Source organism: Rattus norvegicus, chromosome 19 (genome assembly GCF_021556685.1).
Source record: "Rattus norvegicus strain SHRSP/BbbUtx chromosome 19, alternate assembly SHRSP_T2T, whole genome shotgun sequence".
Taxonomy (NCBI): Eukaryota; Metazoa; Chordata; class Mammalia; order Rodentia; family Muridae; genus Rattus; species Rattus norvegicus.
This window is the reverse complement of record NC_141552.1, coordinates 25,362,443-25,389,362: the sequence shown is the minus strand read 5'-3', so window position 1 is coordinate 25,389,362 and position 26,920 is coordinate 25,362,443. Positions and strand designations below refer to the sequence as shown.

At 44.7% G+C, this 26,920-nt stretch overlaps 2 protein-coding genes and 1 non-coding gene across 3 annotated transcripts in view; 1 reads left to right on the top strand and 2 right to left on the bottom strand.

The window, feature by feature from the left end:
• The window catches only part of LOC147999238 (uncharacterized), a 143,793-nt gene that overhangs the window by 66,119 nt on the left and 50,754 nt on the right, over positions 1-26,920 (bottom strand). The gene's annotated exons all lie outside the window — the stretch shown is intronic.
• LOC147999241 (U2 spliceosomal RNA) lies at positions 4,078-4,266 on the bottom strand. Its single transcript, XR_015644458.1, has one exon. It is a non-coding gene; the product is annotated as a U2 spliceosomal RNA (small nuclear RNA).
• On the top strand, positions 11,248-15,850 carry LOC147999240 (disks large homolog 5-like). The gene is made up of 5 exons (XM_087596716.1): positions 11,248-11,349; positions 12,416-12,575; positions 13,698-13,841; positions 14,473-14,635; positions 15,351-15,850. Exons 1-5 carry the CDS (start codon positions 11,268-11,270, stop codon positions 15,378-15,380), a joined length of 579 nt encoding a protein of 192 aa, XP_087452842.1. The 5' UTR covers positions 11,248-11,267; the 3' UTR covers positions 15,381-15,850.

Here is a 26,920-nt window from a genome sequence, read left to right as displayed (position 1 = left end):
ATTCTGTCTGAAAAATATGAAAGAGAAAGAAAACATAATTTCCTAGAGCAGTGTTTCTCAACCTTCATATGGCCTCAACCCTTTAGAACAGTTCCTCATGCTGTGGTGACCCCAACTACAAATTATTTTGTCGCTACTTCACAACTGTAAATTTGCTACTGTAATGAATCTTTATTGTAGTGTAAACTGTCTGATAGGAGACCCTGTGTGGGTCACTACCCACAGGCTGAGGGCCTTTGCCCTAGAGGTGGTCTTGGCCTAGTTTATATAGTTCATATTATAATGGGCTCTCTCAGCGTTTGAAGGTCAAGTATATTCACTTGTAACATCAAAACTTAAAAATTCAGTTGAGCTGCTGGCTGGTACGGTCTGACATCCCCCAGAAGACCTTTGCCATTTTGTTCCATGCCTGCCAGCCATTTCATATTGTTGCTGTAACACACCTGCTGTCACTGACGAGGAGAAGGGACTTGGCTCAAGGACATGCTGACCACACACCTTGTTTTGTTCTGAATGTTCTGTATGCGGTTTGCTAATCTAGAGAAATTCTACACCTGAAGGAGTGGTTCCCTGAATTGGACACAGGTGAAAGGCTAAGGCAGATGTGTGAAGGAACGTTTCACTGAAGCAGAGGCAGGTAAAAGGATGTTCTGCTAAAGCACGCATGTGAAAGGACACGTGATGAAGGGTTCTGCACTAAGGACACACATGCATTGGTCTGCCTTGCATTCTGTAGTTGAGCTGCATTTGTTGGGACTTCATAGAACCACAGCAAAAACCCTTCTGGTGGGCTGCTGTAGTTTCTCACTGTTTCCTGGGGCTCGGGCTGATGGGCAGAGTGATGTCAGCTGAGACAGACACATGTGCTGACGCAGGACACACACTGAGGCCAGACCCATGGAGGACACGGGATATTGAGGGGGAGTTTGGATGGAGTTATGCTTTCGTATCTTGTTGGTCTGGGGTCTCTGCTGATCTCTGCTCGCCTGAGAGCTGCTCTTACTGACTGTGTAGCATCTTGACTGTTTTTGTTTCACTTGGACAGCCCTCAGGACCAGGCTCTCCTCTCCCTTAACCATGGCTGCTGTCCTCTTCCTCTCTCCTCTCCATCACACATGTTCTTCCTTTATTCTTTGGCAATTTCTTCTTCCTTCTTCCCTCCTCATGATCCTCTCTAGCAAAGCCCTCAAAGCTCCCCTCCCCCATCTCTCTGCTGTTGGCTGTTGGTGTTGGCTTCTTTATAATCACAGTTAACTGGGAGCAGGGTCAGTTATTTGGGGTTAACCAGTCTTGAGTTCAACAAATTAGCATTAAAATACAAGCAGCATTAGGCCAATCCACTACAGGGGCTTTTGTTTGTTTGGTTGGTTGGTTTGGTTTAATTTTCATTTACCTTTTTACTTGTTATTTTATTTTTGGCAATTTTTTATTAATCGGTTATTTTATTTCTTTACATTTCAACTGTTGTCCTGCTTTCCACACGCCCCTCATCAAACCTTACATCCCATTTCTGCTCAGCTTTGCCTATGTGACAGTGCTCCTGCACCCACACATATCCACACATATCCCCACCTCACACCTCTAGGATCTGCCTTTGGTGGGGCTACAGGCCTCACCTTGAACCATAGAGCATCCTTGCATACACTTTGGCTGGCAGTTTAGCCCCTGGGAGCTTGGGGATTAGGGAAAGAGGATCTGGTCAGATATTAAAGCCAATGATTGCTGCTTTCTCTTCTTTTTCTGGTTATAGGTGAAATTTTGTTTGTGTGCTTATCTTTTTTTAAATTATTGAGAGAAGATTAATTTCTTGGTCTTTCTTGGGTATAGTTTAGTTCACTGTCTTGGAGTTTTCCTCCTATTAGCCTCTGTTGTGCTTTCTTAGAGAAAAGAATTGTTTAAATTTGGTTTTGTCATGAAATATCCTGGTTCCTCCTTTTATGGTGATTGAGGATTATGCTGGATATAGGAGCCTGTGTCTGCATTACATCTGCCCAAGATTTTCTGACTTTTAGAATCTCTGTTGAGAAGTCTGGTGTAATTCAGATATGTCTGAATTTATTTGTTACTAGATATTTATACCTTACCCCTTTTAATGTTCTTTCTTGATCTGTGCATTTAGCGTTTTAATTATTATGTGAATGGAGGAATTTTTCTGGTACAATTAGTTTGATGTTCTGTAGGCTTGTTGTACCTTTATGGTCTTTTCTTTCTTTACCTTATGGAAGTTTGCTGCTATGATTTGTTGAAGGTGTTTACTGGATCTATGAACTAGAAATCTTAATTCTCTTCTATATCTATTATCCTTAGGTTTCAACATTTAATTGTGTCCTGAAATTCATGGATGTTTTGGATTCAATAAACCATACATGTTTATCTGAGATGGGTGTTTTGTGCTTTGTGGGATGACCTCCTTGACCCCAGGCTGCATGAAGAATCTCAGCTGACAATGGGGACATAAATTATGAGTATGTGTAGCAAGACCCAGGCCTCTTCCAGGTTCTTAGATAGTAACTGAGAACCTCAAATACAGTAGTAATGTGATAGTGTGGTGTGAATCTAGTTACTATTCTCTATTTTGATATAGATGACTCTTTTTGTGTCATGGTCAGCTTATAATGACTAGAAGACCTAAGCTTGAGAATAACCAAAGACTACATTGCTTCTCTAACAGCTGAGCTTTTAAAAGCCCTGGTGTGACAGCAACTGTTGGTGGACACTCTGGATTATTCCTTCTGTACTTTAACTCTCTGTGTCACTTCCACCATCAGTAAGTTAGTTCAATTCCATAAATTGGAAATTCCTCACCTGGAAGAAATACTCTTTTTTTTTTAAAGATTTATTTATTTATTTATTATATACAAGTACACCGTGACTGTCTTCAGACACACCAGAAGAGGGCATCATATCTCATTACAGATGGTTGTGAGCCACCATGTGGTGGCTGGGATTTGAACTCAGGACCTCTGGAAGAGCTGTCAGTGCTCTTAACCACTAAGCCATCTCTTTAGCCCAAGAAATACTTTCTGAATATGATCTGAGATTGGCCATGGAAAAAGGGTAGCTTGAACTGTCCCACCTAGGTTCTGGGCCTGCACAGGCCTGCTCTCCAAAAGAAACCTGTGTTCACAGCTGTTGGCTGGCTAAGAAAGATTTCACGAGACGTGATACACAGCCCTCGGACTTCTGCTTCAGTCATCTGCACAATTTTTCCCGGACGATATCCTCATACCTCCAGCAGGCGGGTGATGAAGCTGTCCACTCTCAGCTCCCCTTCAGCCATCTTGTGGGCACCAGACTCTCCTCCCTGCAGCAGGAACAAGGGCTTCTCCATGGTGGCTGCAGCAGCAGTGGCAGTTTGACATTCTCACCTAGGAGACCCTATGCCTTTCTACCCCAGTTCCAACTCACCTCAGGCCCGGGCCTTCCCCCCATCCACTTCCCATGGAGCAGGGAGAGCAGCACCCACTAGAAATAAAAGGGAAGCCCTTGGTCCTGCCAAGACTGAACCCCCAGTGAAGGGGCTTGTTGGGGGGAGGGTGGTAATGGGGGGAGGATGGGGAGGGGACACCAATAGAGAAGGGGAGGGACAGGGGTTAGGGGGATGTTTGCCTGGAAACCCAGAAAGGTAATAACAATTGAAATGTAAATAAGAAATACCCAATTTAATAAAGATGGAGAAAAAAATAGAAAGAAAAGGCACACATTTAAAACAGAAGAATATGGACCCTAATTTTAAACCACAGCTCTGTCAATTAACTAAACCTTTAAAAAGCTCAGAAAATCAGGCCAAACAATATTTTCTCGGTTTATGTATCTGTAATGTCGCATAAATAATAATGTCCGTTTCTTGCTATTGTGGAGGGAATTAAATAGATAATATGTAATCATGGAAATTTTGAAGTACCATCCATTTTTCTGTTCATTAAATCACTCTTCCTCATTTCATTGATCAAGTATGTATGTTTTCTTTTCATAGTTACATGTATAATAAAACCAGTATAAAAACCTTCAGAATTGTATAAGCTTTCACTTTTAACAAATTAAATTAGTTGTTCTTTGTATTTCTGCTGAACATTTAAATGTTCTTCATATGTCCCAATGCTAGTTTATTAGGTACCTATAAACTTTAAACTGTTTGCCTGAGAGCATGAGTACTATTTAATTATATAGTAACTACACTCAGGCTGTCTTTGTATTAGAACCAATTATATCAGACTCTAAGAAAAATTACTACACTTGATCTTAGCCAAAAGGCCGAGAAGCGATTAAGAAAAATTACTATTGATTTAAAGTTTGTGTGTGTATGAGTGAGAGTATGAGTATGAGTGTCTGTGTGTGTGTGTGTGTGTGTGTGTGTGTGTGTGTGTGTGTGTGCAGCACATGACCAAACAACTTTCAGGAGCCATTTCTCTCCTTCTGTCATGTGGGTCCCAGGATGTAACCCAGATGTTTGACTTTGGCAATAAATAATATTACCAACTAAATAAATAAATAAACAAACAAAAAACAAGCCACAAATCAAATTTAAAAGTAAAGGCCAGAAGTTCACAGAATAGTAGCATTGGCCTTACCATATCCTTTCTTTGGGGATGGGAAAATTAATGTTCTGAAATCCATGACCTTCAGGAATTGTGATATTCATGGAAATTCGATTCCTTTGTAGATGCTCAAGTTGTCAGTTGTCAGTTGTCCAGAAAGGTCAGCTTAAGCTTGCAGGACCCCCACCATCCCTCCCCCCACCCCGCCTCCACAGAAAGCTCAAAAGACACTGCCCAGAACTGACTCCACATTCCCCAGAACCACTTTCTTGGTCAATCATGTCTTTGAGACAAAAGGTCAGACTCCTTCACCCTAGTCTCTCCACAACCGACATCCCCCCTCCCAAAACACTTCTAAGACTGGAAAACATGTCTTAGGATGTATCTGCCAGACTCAGACTGAGAGAAACTAGGGCACTGGTTGTCACTACAACATTGGTGACATAGTAGAGGACGCCAAGAACTCTCTAGGAGACAATACAATGTCCCAAGAAGGGACAGCTGATGTCATGGGGAACAGACTTTACATCCCTGCTAATGTTCTCCCTGTACTGAGCATAAGCTGAGGTGTCCTTTCCAGGAGACTTTCCTGAGGCAGAGCCACTGAGCATCTCCTTCTCCAAAGCCAAATTTTCCTCAAGGCTTGATTATAAAAACCTTAGTAATTCCTATGCATCTAAATGAATGTTTCCTTCCAAATCCTGCCCAAAAATGTCTCATCCTAACTCAAATTATCCTCCTTCACCAATATTAGCCATTAAAAATTCCTGAGAAATAATACCAGTTTGAATATGCAGTCAAAATGTTCTCCTGTCTTATTATGTACAGGTGCTTGAAATCACATCAAGAAATAGCCTGCATGGAAGGTTGCAACATGGGTGTGTGTTAGGGGAACACTCATGAAGCCTTGTGCTTAGCATTCAACGGTTGCCACAAAATTCCTTAGGAGGAAGACTTGAAATCATTATGGTGCTAGAAACAGTGTGGAGGCCAGTTGGCAGAGGAAAGTGAAACATTAGAGCCACCAGTGAAGGCTCCTGTTGGGCCCTACCTTGGTGTTTCCCTCCCCCCTCCCTGAGCCTTTCAGCCTGCTATAGCAAGAAATTGTTTACAACTTTGACAGCTGCTCTTAGCCCCTGATTTGGGGCTGGGATTTTCCATGGCACCCTTCCTCCCCACTGAGTTTTCCTGCTTCTTGTTTTTAAGAAGCTGTTTATGTCCCTGATTGGGCTGGAACTTTCACCACACAGACTTGTCCTATTTTCCTGGTTGGAGATTTTCACCTGCCTTGTTGTTTTTCCACGGCTTTTGCCTCTGGTATATAAGGAGATCTCAGTAAAGCCTTGGTGGCACTCGCTAAAAAGGGGTGACCCGTGTACGTGTTTTCTTTCAACCCCACAAACCTACACCCGATATTCACACACTGTCGGCGCAGGCACTGACAATAGGTATCACAATAGAAACTAGTAACTAGGTTTAACCAACTATCACATTAATGCTGTATTTCGTGTTTTTTTCTTTTTGCTCTCCTAGAACCTGGAAGAGGCTTGGGGTTTTCTAATCCTACTCATAATTTATTATCCTTCCCAACACTATGGACTTTGTTCTGTTAATGCTAACAGCGCCATCCAATACCTAGGATATTTTCTACTGACATGTGTGACATGAGACAAAACAGTCCCTGTCATCCCTCACCTGAATAAACGTCCTTAGAGGACAGTGTAGTTGGAGGGTCCTTCTTTCCTCTCCAAGATCGAGAAACATTTCCAGTCTTCAGACAAGTGTGTCAGCCATTGTCCAGTGACTGTCCTGAGGTGTCCACATTGTCATCTGAGTGTCGTCATCCAGCCTGCGCTGTAATTGTTGTAGATGATTAATAGGGTTCCAGCCCTAGGATTTAATTCAGTGCTACAATACTTGCCAAACATGCTCAAAGCCCTAGCTGCCACCCTCGTCCTGTGTACACTAGAGAAAGAAAATAATGAACCACATTGTCTATCAAGTTTCTCCTCCAATAGAAGGAGAATCTGCATCCGGTCTTTTAAGTAACTCTAAGCCCCAGCTTCCCCACAGCTCCCTCCTTCGATTCCATTATTGGTGCATTTTCAGTAACGCTCACTTTATTTTTGGTGTGCAAAGTATATGCACCATGTCAGTAAAGTGTGTGTGCGTGTGTGTGTGTGTGTGTGTGTGTGTGTGTGTGTGTTCATCCATGAACTCACTATAAATTATTATCAGATGACCCAGAAGACCGTGGAGAAACCTGTCGATGTGCATGCACAATTACGTTACTACTGTTCCATGGCACCTTGCAGGGAACACTGAAATAGTGGGCTGCTTTAATAGAGCCTAAAACCAGGCTATGCATGGTTTTCGGTGAGATTGTGATGTGCAACACCACAACAGAGATCAGCAGAAGCTTCATTTATTCCATGCTGCTGTTACCAAGTGAGGCAAAGCCTCATCCCATAGAGAGTCTGGTAGGATCTGATGAAGGGCAATAAACTCAGGGCTGAAATCAAGCCTTTAGAAACAAAGAGAAAAATACAAAGTCAAGGAAAGCAAGAGCTGTCTTTTCTTCCGCTTTTTTTTTTTTTTTGAGAAGATCCACAAGAGAGACAACCCTTCCTCAAACTAACAATGCAGAAGAGAGGCAATACATAAATTAAAAATCAGAAATGAAATGAGGGACATAACAATAGACACCGAGCAAATTCCAAAATCATTAGTTCTTACTCCCGAGGACTTTACGCCAGAAACTGGAATATTTATTCGATATTGTTGATTTTGTAGACAGATAACAATTACCAAAGTTAAATCCAGATCTGGGAAGGTATCTGAAAAATATCCCTAAGAAAATAGATACTGTCATTAAAGGTTGCATACATTATATATTATACTGCTTTATTTTTGCACGATTAAACCCCTTCGAGGACATTTAGCTGTGTTATAGAAAGTGTTACTTTTAAAACAAAAGCACGAAGAAAGAAACTGTGGAGTCACTGAGATATACTTCCCAGACAGGATCAAGGAAAGCCTGCTGAGAGATGCAAGCAGGGGCTGGAACGCTGCCCTTGAGAAGGAAATGTTTTTCTCACTTTACCTCACACTCTGTTGCACTATGTCCTATGTTGTGGAAGCGGCTCTCATGCTCTCTGGGTTATGACAAGTATATTGTGATACTAGGAAGAGGGGTGATTTGCTATATAGATATTTTAAGAAGAAGCCTTGGCTTAGTCTCACTTCTTTGCCTAGTCTTGCCTCGGTTGTTCCTGGTATCATGGGAATAACGATCTTATTATATCTTGCCAAAAGGGAAAGTGAGGTAATGCATATTCATGCCTATATAAGGGTTAATAAGCTTGCAGCTGGATGCAGTTGCATCTGCCTTTGCTCTGCATCCCCTGTGTCCTGGTTATTTGTGCCTGTACCTGGGCCCCCAACACACTAGATGTTGACAAGCATCACCCTTCTCAGTGTCAGGTTTATTTTCTTTCTTTTTTGAAATCTATGATGTGGAGGCGTATTACAGCAACAATATGAAATAGCAGGCGGGCATGTATGAAAATTGCTGTGTTTAAGCTAGGTGTGGGGACAAGTCCTCAAAAGGAGCTGTTAAGATGGGAAACACATAATGCATTTGTTGCTGGAATTGAGTTGCCTCAGCTGTGTTGCTCTGCCTGCTCAGTGTCCATTCAACCTCACTCTGTTTCTACAGAGGAACTCAAGGTTTGCCCCAGCCGCCTGTGAGCTGTGATGTGGGCAGAGAAAGGCCAGGACACAGTGGTGATTTCCCACTCCTCAGTTATGCTGAATTTTCCACTACTGTACTTGTATACACAAGTACAGTGTGGTCAGTTATTATAGATATTTGTCATATCTTACAGAGGGCAACAATGATTGACTACTCCCAATTCTACAAAAAACAAAACTCAGGAAACCTGGCCCTTGGCAGCAATGAATCAAGAAATATCTAGGATGGTGGGGCATGAATTCTGCCAAGCAATGATCTCAGATAGATGGGGTTGTGAGGAAGATGTATGGTTGAATAGCCCAATAGATTCACGTTGTATCATCTTGATTTAATCTAAGGACAAAGAAGTGCAGTATCTCTGATGGCTTTCTTCTAACCCCTTGAAAGGTTCACTGGGGATTGACCATAGAACTTCATTCTTCTTGCTGGGGCAGCAACACTCAGGGAAGCTTGAGATTTCCATAGGCACAGTATTAGGCTAGAAATGCTGAGTAGGTGATACTAAGTTGTTCAGATGGTGATACCCATTTCATTTGTTCTTAACGTTGACCTAAGGAAAGACAGATCAAGGTCCTTAGAATACAAAGATCATTTCCAGTTCTTTTCTACCTTTCCTGAATGAAAGACTGGTTGGCAGAGAATGGTAAAAATTCAAGAATTGGTAGATGATGCTTTGAATGGAGGGTGGGTTTCAGTGCTGGTTTTAGACAGGTTCTCAATTACCCCATCTTGTTCTCTACGTTGCTCGTCAGGTTCACTTTGAGCTCAAATAAAGCTGCTTCCACTTTCCAACAGGTAGTCTTACAAAGGGGCCTCCAAGGACTGTGAGGACAGCATTAGCCAATGAGAATTGAGGTGTGTAACCCACAACTATAGCTTTATCTGAAAGACCTTCAGACAGAGGAGACTCTCGCTCCAGTCCTGAGGACAATCACCACCCCATGAACACACAGGACTCAGTCTTGATGTAAAAACAAGAGGTTTACTTTGGGATACCAATGCACTGGGGCTCGACACGGTCCTCACGCAGGAGGGATGTGAGGAGCCTCAAACAACAGAAATATACAGCTTAAAATGTCAGTTAAGATTACACAGTTTCATTAGCTCAGCTATTTCGGTGCCAAGGATAACTAGGCAGATGTTTCTCATCCTGGAATTCCTGGGATAAGGCCGTAACCACATCAATGCAGCTATTTCAGTACGAAGGACTTCTGACTTGATATATGTTTTCTTATCCTGGGGTTCCCAGGACAAGGACCAAGGATATCTGTCTTGGCAGGTGTTTCTGTTCTGGAGTTCCCAGGACAAGGCTATAGCGATGTCAGCCTATAGCACAGCTGCATTCAGTACCAAGGATATCTCACTTCTATAGTGGTCAGTCAGCTTCCCAGAGATGTTTCCTGTCTTGTAATTGCCCTGCAGTAAATATGTTCTATACCCTCTGTTCTTATGGTCAGGCAGCTTCCTAGAGAGTGGGTGGGAATGTGCTTTCTGTACTTTCTGCTCTATTGTCTAATGTCAAGGGTCTAAGCGAGGGCCAGCTTAAAAGATTCTCATTCTTAAGAAATGGCTGTACTGATATATAAATGGGGATCTTTCATATCCACTTTCTTCCAAGTCTACCAGCCATCTCAGATTTTGCTGTAATATGCCTGACAATCAAGGACACAGAAAAATAACTTGATACACAGCAAGGACATTGTGATCATATCCTGTGTCGTTATGTATATTCTGGATGAGGTTTGTTAAAATGACAATATTGCACAAAGCTTTATGTAGGACCCATCAAATTAAGGGTCACTATGCACCGTCACAGCTAAAATGGCCTGGTCAGAAGTGACCACTGGATCACTCTTCTGTAACTTCACATGAGAGGCTCGTGCTTTTTGTGTTTTTGTATTTTTTCTGTATTTTTCTTATTTCTTTATTTATTTATTTATTGCTTTATATGTTGTCCGGAAGATAGTTCAAGTCATGGATCTGCCCCCAAAATTTGAGCTTTGCTACTAATACTTTAGTGTATGCATTCAATAAAATAATTTGGTTTTTTTTTTTAGTACGATAGATGCTTTTGTGTTTTGTGGGGTGATCCATGAAACAGAAGTGAAGATGCTTGTTTCTTATTCTGTCCACTGAGTTATGTCTCTAAGCTTGTCCTACTCCTTTGGCTGCACCCCCCCCCCCACACACACACATCTGCTGACTATTTTATTTTTCAGATGAAATCACACATTATAGCTTAGAGAAGCCTGTAAGCAATCCTGCTTTGGTAACTTAAGTGCAAAGAGGAGAGCCCCACACTCAGCCTGAGGGTGCATTCACTGGTGAATCCAATATTTCAGTTTCCTCTGCTAACAGATCACCACATTGTTGCCAGGACCATAATGAATGCAATTCTTTCTCCTAAGGAATCTGGTGGCAACTGTCAAATGTTAAGCACAAAGCTTCAGGTTGTACCTATAACACACACCCACATCGCAACCTACCCTACAGGCTATTTCTGCGTGTGATTTCATGCACCTGCACATGATGAGACAGGAGAACTCTTTGGCTACTTATAGGAACTGGTGTGATTTCTCAGTAATCTTTAATGGGTAATATTGCTGAATGAGGAGAATTTGAGGTAGGATGAAACATTTCTGTGCAGGGATTGGGGAGGAAGCACTCATTTAGATACATAGCAATGACTTAGGTTTTTCCAATCAAGCCTAGAGCCAAATTTGGCTTTGGAAGCATGTGGTGCTCAGTGGCTATGCCACAGGGAAGTCCCCTGAAAAGGGCACATCAGCTTTTGCTCAGTACAGGGAGAACATTAGCAGGGAGGCAAAGTCTGTTATCCATGACATCAGCAGTCCCTTCGTGGACATTCTATTGTCTCCTAGAGAGACCTTGGAATCCCTGTGATGTCACCAGTATCGTTGTGACAACCAATTCCCTACTTTTTCTCTTAGTGTCCAAAGGATATATCCACAGACATGTTTGCCCGTCTTTGTAGGCGCTTTGGGAGAGTTGATGTTGATAGAGAAGAGTCTAGAGTGAAGCAAACGAAACCTAAAGGTAATGATGGACACAGGACATGGGGAATGTGGAGTAAGTTCTGGGCAGTGTATGTTGAGCTTCCTCTCAGGGGTGAGTGTGGGGGCCTTCAGCTGGCCTTTATAGCAATGGGCCACAACCACTGGAACATCTCCACAGATATTGAATTCCATGATTATCACAATTCCTGAAAGTCAAGGTTTTCACATTATTAGTTTCTCCATAACCACATGGAGGATATGGCAATGCCTATGCTATTATTGGGTGAACTTCTAGTCTTTACTTTTACAGTGCCTTCGGTATGTTAAATTGATATAATAACACCATAAGTAGTCATGGAGGGTATAACTTTTCTGAATTAAACAGGGCATCAATGTACTTCACTTTCATTGCTTCTTTAAATTCAGTGACTATCTGACAGTAGTAAGAGGGAGAGAACTGTGCTCCTGGCATGACCTTATATTCTTAGAACTCCTTTGACTACCTCTGGCTGACGGGGCCAATCTTACCTTCATATATTAGAGGTTCTGTGTGGCAGATATTTTTCTACAGTAGCCAAACTATATGGAGCAGGTAGAGAAAGAGCCTGTAACCTATTGGCACTTCTGGGGCATTTGTCATTTCAGTAGGGGGAATTAATAAATCTGTTGACCATGTCCTCCCCCTACATGACTTTTTAATGCAAAGTTATTGGACTAGAGTAACAGTGTAGGATGTCTGAGTATCCCTGATCAATCAATTCATTGTGGATGCTGAATTGATGATCTGACTTCTGAAACCAGAGGGGTGAGGGTCCTGAAACCAGGTTGTAGCCTGCGTACCTGATAATAATCGTGGAGAAGGCATCTCTCTGGTACTTGTAAGCCTGTGTGGGCGGGCATAGGGAACACCTGGCTGCTTACATCTCTTGGTCTCTATATAGTAGTGGGGGAACTGTGATCCACTTAGGATGCCTCTTACACATAGACCAAACTCCTTGCAGTGACACTGGCTTCCAAGCATGTTCTCCTGTTTGGACCTCACTGTGGTCTGTGTATGCTCTATGCATTCGCCCCATGCAGGTTCACTTGTGTTCTTCTACCTACAGCGGCCTGCAGACAGACGTCATCCCCTGAAAATGTCCTAAACAAGGTGCAGGCCAACGAGGAAGAGGAGAGGCTGAATAGAGAACTGGAGCTAACTACCAAGGAGAGAAATGAGCTGACAGATCGCCTCCTTTATGTGACAGGTGGATCCATGAGCAAGAGGTATGCATTGCTCCAAACAAACGACCTTGTTCTAAACCTCATCTCCCATAGATAGGAGATTCAGAACCTGACCCTTACTGAGGAGTGAGATTGAAAATGGACTCTCTGATTCTGCCTGTTGAAAATCTGAACTTGCAATCTGAGTGAAGAACTCAGGGATAAAGTCACTGGAGCATGAGTTCCCAGTGTACAATTGGAAAGCCCTTGACAGGTGGTAGTTTTGCAAGGTTCTAGGTGCTGTGAGTTTGTGGAGAGTGTTTGTACTTGCTAGGAAGGTGACTGAACACTATCATCTCCTGGCAGCAGCCTTAGGTGACAGGTCCCACAGTGTTCATATCAATGCTTAAATAGAAGGGCTGAGGCTCTGGCCTGCTCCTTCTTGTCTCTGTGCCTTATACTCTGAGACAGTAATGGTGCATGCATTTCTACTGATTCTCATTGTGCTCTTTCCATATTTGTCTCTCTTTCTCATTCTCTGAGTCTGTTTACTTTTCTTTTCTTCTTTTTTTTTTTTTGGTTCTTTTTTTCGGAGCTGGAGACCTTACTTTTCTTTTCTTGTGGGGGTGCCCCAGTTTGTGTGTCTGTGTGTGCAGAACAGCACAGTTCTTTGCCTGTGTAGTCACATTTGTCTATACATTTGTATGCCTTGGGCAGATTATAACTTTGTGGCAATATCTGGTCTCATCTCCAGAATTATGTGTACTGTCTGCCTCTAGAATATTAGTTATTCGGCTTGTAGCATTCCATTTGTCAAAACAGGAAAAATGAAATCAGAGGTTTCTGGATGTGTGTGTGTGTGTGTGTGTGTGTGTGTCTGTGTGTGTTTGTGTGTGTGTGTGTGTGTGGTTGGGTAAGCTCTGTGGCCTAGGCTCTTGACAGCATAACAGGTTTGAATGCAGATCCAGCCCTCCTGATTGAAAAATGTGAGCCAGGGAACCCTTTATCTGGGTGCTTAGTTTTTGTTGTCCTGGGCACACAATTCCAAGTTTCTGAAGCTGAAGAAGATCCAAATATGTAGAATTCAGAAAGTGTCCTTCCAGGGTTGGGGTAGTACAGGACACAGCCTGAGTTCATATAATCCTAAACCTCGATGTTCATTGGGTTCTATCTTCCTGGGGCCAGCCCCTACTTCAGGCCAAATCCATTTTATGAAAACTTGAAGATAAAGGAGAAAGAGGTCATGTCATTACTGCACAACTTAGACACAAAGAACATTGAACATCGTGAGAAATTTCAGGAGCTCAAGAAGGAGATTAACTTCTATTGGTAAGTACTTGTCAGAAGGGCCCATCACTTGTGGAATATCCATTCCCGCCTCTCTTTGTTCTGGACTGGAGAGCCTGTAGCTCTGGGTCCATCTCTTCTGCTGTTTAAATATCACTGTGCCGTGGGTCTTTTGGACTCAGATTCAGTTCCATAAGAGACTGTCAGTTATCACCACAGTGTCTATGCATCTTTAGAAGGCTCTGGATAGAACTACACTGATTCAGGCATCAGAGTGTTATTAGGCCAACGTGCGGCTCTGGGGTCATACCAGGTTTAACAAAGCTCAATGTGTGGACCACATGGTTTGCATGACCTCCCTTGGTTCTACTGTCCTCTTGTGGTTATTTGCCGCCTACTAATTGATGTTGCCCCGATGCATTGGGCTCTCATGGGTAGTTGTAGATCCCTTGTTCTTTTGGAGAGACATGGACTCTTATTGGTGCTTGGGTCACAGAAACAATTTATTCTTCCCTGGATTGGCCATTTGCTGTTTGTGCAGCAGCCTTACATGTATGGAGATGTACTCTATGAAGTCTTTATGGGTATCTGGGTCCTGGTGGACTTTGTGGGATTTGGCAGTTGGAATGGGAGGAAGAGGTTTCGGATCTTACTATGCAGAGTGTGTTTCCAGCAACCTGCACAGCCGGCTCCTGATGGACCAGGCATGTATGAAGAAGAAGTTGGTCACATTGAAGCAGGAGAGCAAGGAGTTACAGCGATATTTGTTTGAGTTGAACCCGAATGCTGAAGACGAACAGGAGAAGACCAGCAACCTCCAGACCCAGCAAAATGTGGTAGGAACAAGCAGCTGAGTCAGATTAACAATGTCTGATACCATTTGCCTATTGGATACATCTTTGCTTCCCCTATCATCTTTCTAATATCCCCACACCCAATCAGTCACCCACCTCATGTGATAGAGTTATTCATTGCTCTGTCTATGCACAAGTATTCTGGGATGTTAACCACTTTTCAGAAACTGAATTATGGGCAAGTACACTTCTCTGCCTTTTTGTAACTGCAGTCCAGAAATGGTGACAGAGGAATAACATGTCACATGACTGCATCTCCCTATTACAGATTGGATGCTATGAAGAGTTTTGAACGAGTTCTTGGTCGTGTGACAAAGGTCATACAGGGGTCATGTGATGGTTGGAAGCACCTTGTAGGGATAAGAACCAAGTGCAAATGGCAAATGAGTCCTGGTCATTGGCTTTGATCTCAGTATCATGTGGCCTTCTACTTTCTTCCTGCAACCCAGTTAGGTCTCTTCTCCTTTCCCCGTTCTTGGTTATCACTGGTAGATGTTTGAGGAGCAGCTTGTTCTCCCACAGTACTGTGAGGGTTGTTGGTGACTTTCCCCAGGCTGCAGAGATATCAGCAATGATTTCAGTGAAAAGATCAGTGCTGTCTGTCCAATGCAGCTTAAGGGACAAAAGGCAGCGACTTGACACCTGGTATGCGTGTCCCCACCAAATCAGTGTCTTAATAGCTGCCTTCTCCTCCCAGGTCTCAGGAACTGCAGGAGACATGGAATAGGACAGATCCCAAGAAGACAGCCCCCTGAAGAGTGAGTTTCTCTGTCAGGAGTTCCCTGCTGACGACAATCCTCAACAGTCAAAGACTTTTTTGGGGAGAATATTCTTCTTCTCAGTTAATTTCCTCATTGTATAGAGACCCTAAATTTATGTATCCGTATGCCAGCCTGTCTCATTGAGGTCTTTCTCCTCTCTCATACCGACAACACCATTTGAGAGACAAATGAGGGGACTGCCTTGACATCTCGTGTCCTAGAGGAGAAACAGGACTACAACTGTGTTTCTAAATGTTCATTAAGAAAATGCTGTTAAGAAATATTTTTGGTTATGATTTTCATTGAAGTTTTCTTTTTGTTATATCATAGTTATATATTCTTGTTACTGTTTTTCATTTTTTATACCATTTTAGTTGTTCATTTTATGCCTGTTTTTTGTAAATTGTATTCCTTATGAATAAAAATTGATTTGTAACTCTTGACTCTTAAGACCATCTTATTCAAGGGTCCTTTCCCCTCCTGTAGACTTAGAACTGACAGCTGGATATGGATCTTTGCATGGTCCAGGCAGCATGAGTAAATAGGGAATTTAAAGCCACCAAGCTGTACACGGGGTGATAGTGTCTTTTGTGTGGATAATGTGACTTTTTTTATGGACACACACTTTATGATGTAATCACTGACATACTGTATCCATGCTGTCATGTGTTCTGCTCATCCTAATCTATATCAGTCTACAACACCCATTCCTTATTGACTGTTTGCCCAGATATTGAGTAACACACACTCATGCCTGTAGAGCTGCAGAAAAAATGACAACTTTCACAGAGGAATATAGAATAATCCTAATCGAGAACCATGTGCCTCGGTTTTTCTTACAATACAGCATTAGTATTAAACCACAAAGATAATAACCATCAACGTCATTTTGGGAAATAGGTTTTTATAGGTGCTGTTTCATTTGATCATTCATATGCTGTGTTTTTTATTGTTGCTGATTATATTTATTTTTATCATGTAACTCAATGGATATTTTTTTTTTCAAATGTATGTCTGGGCCACTCCTGAGTGCATTTCCCTCATGATCCAAAAGAGGGAATAGCATTCCCCATTGTAGATGATTGTTAGGGACCATGTGGTTCTTCTGAGAGAGCAGCAGATGCTCTAACCTGTGAGCCATCACCACAGCTCCTGTAGGTAGCTTTTGTCCTTCCAGGGAATGTGCTATACTAGATGGACGCCATCTTCTCCCATTAAGGAGAGAGATCTCAGGAGATTTGTATGTACAGGTGGTTGAGGGGTGCCTGCTCAATGTGGTAGCCTGCTAGGCATCCACACCGGGCTCTGGTGCCTCCACTGCTCATTGTGCATTCAGCATCATCCTCCAGCATCACTCAGTTTCAATTCCAAACAGATCTTTCACTTACTATCGATGATCATATAGATTATGCACATCTGATAAAATACAGAAGAGACTAGCCTCCTTCTACAGGCCAACTTGGCATAATGAATTCTTTTGATAGAAAGCAAGATAATTATCTTAATCTATGCAGTTTAGGGAGGTCCTCAAGAGCATCCATAGTGAATGCAGACTGCAGCTGTGACCACATGTTTCTTTTGCAGAGCAGGTCTGTGCAAGCCCAGAACTTAGGTGGGATAGTTCATGTTTCACCTTTTACATGGAAATCTGTGATCATATTGAGAAAGTATATTTTCCACGTGACTCATTTACAATTTATGGAATTAAACTGACTTACTGAGAGTGGAGGTGACTCAGAGAGATAAAGTGCAGAAGACTTATCCAGTATGTCTGCAAACAGATGCTGTCTCATTAGTGCTTTTCAATGCTCAGCAGCTAGAGAAGCAAGGGAGAGGCATTGGTGACTCTCAAGCTTAGGTCCTCTTGTCATTATAAGCTGAGCATGACACAAAAAGTCATAGGTATCACACTAGAATCTAGTAACTAGATTTAACCAACCTATCACATTAATGCTATGTTTGGTGGTATTTTTTGCTCTCTTAGGACCTGGAAGAGGCTTGGGGTTTTCTAATCCTACTCATAATTTATTATCCTTCCCAACACTATGTGCTTTGTTCTGTTAATGCTAACAGCGCCATCCAATACCTAGGATATTTTCTACTGTCATGTGTGACATGAGACAAAACAGTCCCTGTCATCCCTCACCTGAATAAACTTCCTTAGAGTTCAGTGTAGTTGGAGGGTCCTTCTTTCCTCTCCAAGATAGAGAAACATTTCCAGTCTTCAGACAAGTGTGTCAGCCATTGTCCAGTGACTGTCTTGAGATGTCCACATTGTCAGCTGAGTGAAGGCAGGGCAGGGCAGGGCAGGGGATTGGGGCAGGGCAGGGCAGGGTAGGGCAGGGGATTGTGGCAGGGCAGGGCAGGGCATTGGGGCAGGGCAGGGCAGGTCATTGGGGCAGGGCAGGGGTTTGGGGCAGGGCACAGCAGGGCAAGGCAGGGAAGGGCAGGGGATTGGGGCAGAGTCCATGAGATGTCAGTAGGCAACAGGCCAGCTGGGGCTAGTGTGGGTACAGGGCTTCTAGTGTGGGTGTGAGAGGAGGAAATTAGGAATGGTCAGATTCTGAGGCAGCACATAGGCCGGAAGCAGCTTAGATCATCTCAGTGCCATATAGGGACATTGTAGACACTGATGGGCAGTGTGGGGATGGTAGGGTCCCATATACTGCTCTCTGCAGGTGTCAGGAGAGCATACAGTGGCTCTGTCAGACTTATGACAATCAGGCAGGCACTGGGTGCAAGTGAGAATCATGGGACAAGCCCTGTGTGCAGCCTGGTTTTGGGACATTCCCAGGTGCCCCATGGACTGCAAATTAAAGGCAAAGGACACAGGGAAGCCAGCAATTCCCATGCACAGGACATAAATACCTGTAGAACTTTCTAGAATTTCCATAGACTATCTGTTACTAGTCCTCATTATAGAAGGCACCAACATTCTGCCCTCTACTTCAACTTGGTGAGACAGCTATTCTAACTCCAGCAGGAAGGCCTCAGGGAAGACAGTAAGAACTCGCAGGTGACCCCTTTTATATTGAAACAGGGTCTTCCTATGGAGCCCAGAGTGGCTGTAGGATACTAATGCTTCTGCCTCACAGTGACTAGAATTCCAATCCACCCTCAGAGCGGTTGATTCATCACTAGATCAGACTAAGGACATGTGAGGCCCCAGGGTGCTAGGATTACCAGGGTCCTAGTAAGTTTCTCCAGCCTAAATTACAACCTGAGTCAGTGCTGCTATTTGGGACACTGCCTGATGCCCAGTGACATCACACCTTGGAACTCTTTGTCAAACATAAGCTGTTATGGGAATGAAGTAGCCACACAATAAACACTGGTCTGAACACTCCTAGGTCAAGAATCCCCTGTTGGAAATGCCTTGGACCGCAAAATTTTAAATTCTAGATCCTTCTGCGTTTTAGAAGATTTATAAATACAAAAAAAGAAAGATGGGCATAGTAATTTAAGCCTGTGATCCCAGTCATGGGAAACTGAGTAAGGGTGATGGAAGACTAAGTTCCAGGCCAACCTGTGTTTCAAGAAAAAAAAAAAAAGGCATGGGGAAGATTCCACTCAAGTGGAAACCAAAAGGGTTTCACATGGGCCCTGCCATCCACTGGTCACTACATCCACTCTCATCACCACAGCCACAGGCAGACACTGGGGAACATTTCCCACTGTCTCTCTTTGGGATGCAATCCACCCCATGATTCTATGTGAGGAATCCCCCAAAGGTTGCATCATGTGAGGGACCTAGAAAGTTCCAAGATTGGGAGAATTTAGGAGTTTATAATTAGGGATGATCTACAGCTGTGGCAAAGCCTTTTCCCAGCACATGGCAGCCCTAGGTTTGCCCCCAACAGTAAAAATAAAATCCCCCAAAATAATTCAAACAAAATGTCCTGAAGCCTGCGCCCTGACCAGTCTCTTCAAAAGTGCCAGGAACCTGGGTCCACATTTAGGACCCAGCACGACCTCTGTGACCCATGAGAAGGGATCTAATATGGGAATTAGTACAGTATGACTTATCCTTGTGGATACCTTTGGTGACAATAAACACCTGACCCCTGAAAACCCATCTACCTGGGGGGCTCAACACTCATGTCACCCAAAAAGCCCAGATCCTAGGGCCAGCATGGGCAGGAGGTGAAGAAAGTTTGTCTCTCGTGAACATCAGTTGCCGCTCCTGACCTGACTCTATCCTCAGGAGACAATGTCACCCCAGAAAGTGTGGGTGTCAACGGCTCTTCCAAGGCCAAGGCTGGAATACTCCTTAAGGTCCACAATGCACAGCAGTGCTCACTCTAGAGCTAAATGTTCTACAGCTGAAAGGGGTGGGTGCTCTGCTGGCCACGCCCCTCCCTGCATTATTTAGTGCACTCAGAGTGGTGCTTCAGATGTGAGGGACTTCTTGAGGCTACTCCCATGGAGAATGGCAGATTCATCAGAACGGGGCACAGGGTGAGTTCAGAGCACAGCTGGGAGGAATTTAGGGATGCCAAGCCATGACTAAGACCAGATCCTGGGCTGACAGGCAGTTGAGCTGGAGAACTGGCATCCAAAGTGTGACTGCCTAAATTCCTCTTAGACCAAGAGCCCTGGATCTGAGCTACTTTGGTGCGTGCTCCTAAGTGGGGTCCCAGACACAGCTCAGAATTGGGGCTGTGCATGGACTTTGGTGCTGGCAGCAGGTGGCTTAGCCATAAAGTGCCGAGCTTTCCCATCTGTGCCCACTCAAACTCCTCTGTTTCATTTTAGGTGTGTTTGGTATAGTTTTGAGACAGGGTATCTTGTAGCAGCCCAACTCGCTTTGAGCAACAATGTAACATAAAAATAACCTTGAATTCAAGATCCTCGGACCCCTCTGTCCCAAGTCCTGGAATTAAGACCTCCAGCTATGACCATTTTACTGCAGCATAGGATCCATCTGTATTAGAGTGAGCTTTGGAAATACTGGAGCTCCGACTGTTCCTTAGAATTCAGGTTTCCTTAATTCTTAGCAGGAGTTTTGTGATGATGCTGATGAGAGAGTCAGGAGTTACACTGGGAGAGGTAACAGTCCTGGCAGCCCTGAGTGCGCAGTGAAAGTCAAGACAGAAGACTGCTGATTAGCACCTGAGTGAAAGTGGGAGGATTCAGAGTTCAAGAACAGACTCAGTTACATTCCTAAGACCATATTGCAACATTTTTGTTTCATTTTTGGCTTGTTTTCTTTGAGACAAGCTGTTAATTTATAGCCCTGGCTGTCCTGGAACTCACAATGCCTCTACCTCCCAACGGATGGAATTAAAGGCATGTGCCAACATGCACTGCCACTAATTAATTTTTAATTAAACATGCTGGCACAATCCAGTAATCCCAGTGCTTAAGAGGCCGAGGCAGGCAGATATCTGGCTTCCTGACAAGTCTGATCTACAGAGAGCCTGTCAGAATAGCCAGGGCCAAACAGAGAAACCCTGTCTCAAAAAATAAACAACAAAATGAATTTGTTTTAAAGAAGAGAGGAACTATTTAACAGAATTAGAGGGAGAGAACCAAAAGGTAATGGGCAGTGCAGAGTCTAGCTTCTGAGATGAAACTGGACACTATGGGGTTAGGGAGGGGATTCTCATCTTGGACTGGGAGACAGAGGGTGACTTCAGGCATGGAAGGTTCAGTCAGTCATTAGTCAGGATTCTCAATCAAGAGGGTGTTGTAAGTTCCAAAATGTGTGAGCAGTGTTCTGCATGAGAGTAGAAGAACCCGCCTACCTATACAAAACAGCCAATGAAGAGTAATCACAAGCATACGTCTGGAGGTCCATGGAGAGGTTAACATCCACCTTAGTGTGGATTCTTCAGAGCACAGGTGGAGAGGAGTAGAAGAGCTGATGGTGGCTGAGGCAGGAGAGGAGTTCGGGTGTGAATTTGAGCCAGTAAAGGAGCTTGTAGGTTGGGCAGAGCAATGAGAGGTCTAACAGCATAGCTGTTGAGGTCCTTCAGATTAATTTGTCTTAAGAGCCTCATGCCATAGCCAAGGACAGGAGTAGATCTGACTATTGGGTGGCTGGGCTCATATAGCCCAACAGGTTTGTCCTTGCATCTGTGGGATTCCAAGTCTCTCCTTTTAGACACAGCCATGGAGAAGGTGTAGCAGTGAAGGTGCAGATGGCTTTGCAATGCTTGGCTTATGGTGTTGAGTACTTCATGCTCCACAGAGCTAGGAAATGTCCTAGAAGCCAGGGAGGCTGAGCATGAGGAAGACAGGTCTCTGGGAGAGAGAAATGATAACCAAAGTCACTAAGAACTTCCTGAATCACAGTGTCTGTTAACCATATATTTTATTTACTTATTTTTATGGGCCTGAGTGCTTCACCTAATAAATGCTTGTGCACCATGTGGTATGTGTGGTGCCCGTGAAGTCCAGACTGATTCCCTAGAATTGCAATTACAGGTTAATAGGAGCCACCATGTGGCCACTGGGAACTGAACCTTGGTCTTCTGCTCTTAGCCACTAAACCAACCATCTCTTCAGCACCACCCCCCAATTGTATAGTCATTAAGATTTAACCATTTGGCCTTCAGTATTTGAATTAATACAGATGTGACAAGAGTTATAGTTAACATGGTGGTTCAGGTATAGACAGGCAGGCATCTCATTGTATACAAAATATGAATCCTTCCTTCCTTCCTTTCTTTCTATCTTTCTTTCTTTCTTTCTTTCTTTCTTTCTTTCTTTCTTTCTTTCTCTTTTTGATTTACTCTTGGAGACAGTGTTGTTTTTTGTGTAGCTGACCTGGAATTAGCTCTGTAGAGGAAGATGGCCTGGAATTCAGAAATCTGTCTGCCTCTGCCTCCCAAGTGTTAGGATCAAAGGCCTGTGCCACACCACCACACATCCTTCTGTTTAAAGGAAAAATGTAGTCTTACAGGTCAGCATGAGTTTAGCCCCGGTATAGACATTTTCCTAGGCCTTAGGAGCTGTAGAGTTCATGAAGGATTTGCTGCCTTCCCCTTTAGCCTGGCTAACTATGAGAGCTGCACACCCATGGGTGTTTGCTTCACAAGAGTCTGGAGGATGAGGGTCACAGGCTGAGGTAACTGTGTAGAGCAAAGGATGCTTGGTGAAGGTCAAGTGGGTAAAATGCTGAAATGCTGAGAGAAGAGGCCTATGGTAGGCGCCTCCTACACCTGAGATTTCCAACCCCGAAAAGCAGGGGGTAGAGAGTGAGGATGCACAGTGCACACAGGTCAGGAAAAAGCCATGTTCCCGAAGCCTCCGTGAGTGGTGGACAGGCTCTAGGGCACCATGAGGGACCTCAGGAGCTTCTGCACTTTGTAGAATTACAGGGTTATATGTTTCACATGCCCATGATTTGCCCCCTGCAGCAGGGAGAAGCCAACACCAGAAACCTCCAGCTCCCAGCCCTGCTTTTGCCATGTAGGTTTATCCAGAAAGAGCTTGGAAGTCCCTGGACCTGGAGTCTCAGGTGGTTGTGAGCCACCTGACCCGGGTGCTGGAGACTGAACCCAAGTCTTCTGCAAGAGCAGCAAAGACCTGTGCGCTGCCTGGCCCAGCCAGGGCTGTGAAATGGGATTTATTTTCATGCTGAACAAGCCCAACAACAGTTTAGGTCCCTAGAAGCCACGTAAACCTGGATGCAGTAGTGTCTGTCATCCTGCCCTTCCTACTGGGAAATATGAACCTAAAGTGGACAGTCTCTAGGATTAGGGGGAAGGGCTAGCCTAGCAATCACAGCCATGGATGAGAGGTAGGTGAGGACCTGTGCTCAGTTTGTCTCTGACCTTTACACAGGCACACACACACCTGTACTCACAGAAACGCCATACAGACATACGTGAAAAAGGAAATAAAAACAAACAACATTGAAAATACAGTATACTGGGGCTGGAGGGATGGCTCAGTGCTTAAGACCACTGACTGCTCTTCCAGAGGATCTGAGTTCAATCCCCAGCAACCACACATTGTGTCTCATAACCATTTCTACTCTCATATACTACCCTTTACTGTTGTGTCTGAAAACAGGGACAGCGTACTCAGATGGACAAAATAAATAGTTTTTTAAAATCCTTTTCTTAAAAAAAAAAAAAAAACTCTTCTGTGACACATGATCATTGTGTGATTCCAAATGTCGATAAGTCAGTAATGTCCTATTGCTACATGGTGCACCAGTTGTGTCAGCCTTGGTAGTAGAATGGCACAGTTGAAAATTTGCTGGTCACAGTGACCAGGCAGCCTAGAAAGCTAACCATGTGCAGAGAAGGCTGTGCTGTGTCCTAGTCCTCTACCCACACTGCCCCTCATCCCTACGAACAGAGCACAAAGAACAGATGAGGAATGTTCCAGGATTCTTTCCTCTTTGATTGCCTTACTAACCTAGCCCTGTGCTACATGTAACCTTGTCACATCCTCTGTCCCATCCCTAAGCCCTCATACCTGTCAGATAAGACAGGGATCTTGCTTTGGGGGGAAGCTCTGGTCCCTCTCTGTCCTAACAGGCTCTGAGCCATCGCTGAAAGAGAGTCCTCTGAGGACTGAGGGACATCCATAGCCAGTGCTCTGACTTCCAGGAAGGTTTGAGGAAGGGGGTCCTCTTCTTGTGGTGCCTCTAGTAGGAGCAGCCCACACTTGGGCCCAGCTCCCACTGTCAGAAAAAGGAGGGTGGCTCTGGTCTTTGCACAGCTCTCTAGCTGAATGAACAGTGCATCTCTCCTCTCTCTCTTGCAGGAAGTCTCCAGTCTCTGGTGCAGGTGCTGTTCCCAAGACAAAGGAAAGGAAAGTGCTAAGTGAGGGTTCCCGGGATCCTTTAAAACATTATCTGCATTGTCTTCATTAATGTTTCTGTTTAATTTTTTATTCCATGTGTATTGATCTCCTTGTAGGGGTGTGCATGCCAAAGCATGAGTGTTGAAGGTGGAGGAAAAGCCATGGGAGTCACTTTATCCTACTGTGCGGGGTCCCAGGCTCTGAACTGGGTCATTGAGCTTCTTTACAAAGAGCTTTCATGCTGAATTTCTTGCTGACTCTGATTTCAGGGAGAGCATCTCATACAGCCCAGACTGGCCAGTAAACTACTGATCATCCTACCTCAAGCATTACCATCTAGTTCATGAAAGGTTGAGTTATTGACATGAGGAACTGGGGATGGGCAGAGGTGCATGACTGAGGCTATCTCTGCTCAGTGGCATGCCTTTGGGGACAGATAGTTTTCATCACTGAGGTGTCATTTGAGTGCAGTGCTCCTCTGGAGAGAAGGAGTCTCTTTTGCCAGGGCATCAGGCTCTCCAGACAGGACTTGAAGGTGGAGGTCTGGAGGCCAGGCCTGCATTCCTCTTCAGAAGCTGCATTTACCACTCTGGACAGTGCTATAGCACAGAGTCACATATCCAGTTCCACACTGAGACCTGCTGAGTCACATGCAGTTTGTGCTGAGAAGCAAACTGGGGTCTCCTGCAAGGGCAGTGTGTGCCTCTCAACCACTTACTCATGCTTTCCTTAATTGTACACTCGAAGTGGGGCGGGCATGACACATGTGGGGGTCAAACACAAATCAAGGGAGTTTTTTTCTCTTTTTGTATCAGAGAGGGCCTAAGGATCAAACTCAAGCCCTCAGGATTGACAGTGATGCCTGGACCTGGTGAGTTCAGGGTAGGGGATGAGGGTTTAGTCCTAAGGATGGAGCCCAGGACCTCACATACGCTAGGCAAGTGCCTAATCACTGAGCTACATCCCCAGCAGATGTTGGTTGCAAGAGAACTTGGGCCCTCACCATGCCAAAGGAGCACTCTATCACTAAGTGGCCCCAGCCTGGTAGTCTTGTTTGTAACCTCTGCTGTGTTTGCATGCTGCCTGAGCTTATTAATATAGCCACATCCTCAGGGTGACAAAAACTTCATGGAGACTCCCACTGTCAGATACCTGAAGACAGGTTTCAAAGAGAACAGGTAACCAGTGCAGAAGTCTCAGAGTGTTCGTGTGAAGTACATGGAATATAAGTCCCAGATGACAGAATGCTCAGAACACTGGTGTCCCCACTCTTGGAAGTAACCAGGGCCACAGATCCCAGTCTTTCATCACACCTGAAGACCCCTAGCTTGCATGGTGGCACATACTTCTCATCCCAGCACTTGGGAGGCTTAGTCAGGAGAATCTCCTGAGAACAGGAGTAGGAGGACAGCCTGGCCAACCCATCAGGTGTTACCTGCAGGTCTAGTTCCAGACATAATCCTAGCATGCAGTCATCCCCGGCCATGCAGGGAAAGCATCATGGCACACCAGGAAGCCAGTGAGGCCCATGTTGCTTGACTGGGCAGCTACTTGTTAGCCATAAGGACTAGGGCTCAGAGTGCCCAGAGGCTGTGAGACTGAGGGTTTCAAGGACCCAGCAGCAGGCCAGATGGTCTCAGCCTGGACTCGATACTGAAGAAGGAAGGAGCCCTGAGTCCTGGGCCAAAGCTGTTAGTAGCCCCATGACCTGGGCTGCTGGTGGCTGCTGGGGTCAGGAGCAGTGTCTTGGTGGGTCCTGCTGTGGTGAGAGAGAGCAGCAGAACTTCTGGAGGACAGAGAGGGAGCAAAATAGAACAGGAATCCAGTGTAGAGATCTTAGAGTGTTTGTGTGAAGCAGAGCTAGGAAGTGGGTTGCAGGGGCAAGGGAGCAGCAGGCTGTGCCTGTAGAGATGAGTCCAGCAGCATGGGGTGGGAGAGTATCTCAGGGGAGTGGCTCCTGTCCTTCCAGGACAGTCTCCATCAGAGACTGAAGGGCTGGGCCTGAGATGCGAGGGGAATTAGGGATGAGGGAGAGACTGGAGAGATGTGGGAAACGGATGCACCTAGGAGTGAAGCAGGGCCCCCAATGTGGGATGGCTGAGGCCCAACAGAGTTGGATGTTGCTGATCCTACATTAGGCCAGGCCAGAGGGCCCAAGCTCCAGCAGCCAGAAAGGAAGCCAAAGTGTCTGAGGAGGCCTGCATCAGATTGCTGCATCTCGTGAGGGTCCCACCAGTGGCCAAGGCAGGATTTGTTGAAAGCAAGGTTGTGTGTATAATTGTTCTCACCTCAGAAGGGAATAGGTGGCCATGGCTCTCACAGGTACTGAGGGTGCAGGGACAGGAGACCTATGGACTGACCTTACTGCCACAGGGCGGCTGAAGGCTCTTGCTGCCTTCAGTTAGTTGTTATATTAACCTGGTAGCTTCATTTCTTGAGAAGCTTGGGTGGATGAGGTGTAGCCGATCAAGGTCCAGCTGTGAGGAGGGATCCAGAGTGTTCCATGGTTGGCAAACAGGTTCTGAGATCTGGCCTGTGCACTCAGGCCAGGGTAACTGTTTGTCTTAGCTGCAGGCTCAAGAGGGTTGAACTGTCCCAGGATCAAACACCACATGTGCCCTGTGTTTTCCAAGCTTTCTCATGGTTGCAAGCGCTGGGCGATCTCACATGGACTTTTCCATCATTCCCTGAGCTCTAGGTGACTCGGATGGATCATGGAGATATCTCTAAGCCTATGCCAGCA

What these genes read in the sequence shown, in the direction of transcription:
- LOC147999240 (XM_087596716.1), top strand. Translation starts at nt 11,268, where the DNA reads ATGTTTGCCCGTCTTTGTAGGCGCTTTGGGAGAGTTGATGTTGATAGA. An exon ending in GGTGGATCCATGAGCAAGAG is followed by an intron (nt 12,576 to 13,697) that starts GTATGCATTGCT and finishes TCCTGGGGCCAG; the next exon opens with CCCCTACTTCAGGCCAAATC. An exon ending in AAGGAGATTAACTTCTATTG is followed by an intron (nt 13,842 to 14,472) that starts GTAAGTACTTGT and finishes GTGTGTTTCCAG; the next exon opens with CAACCTGCACAGCCGGCTCC.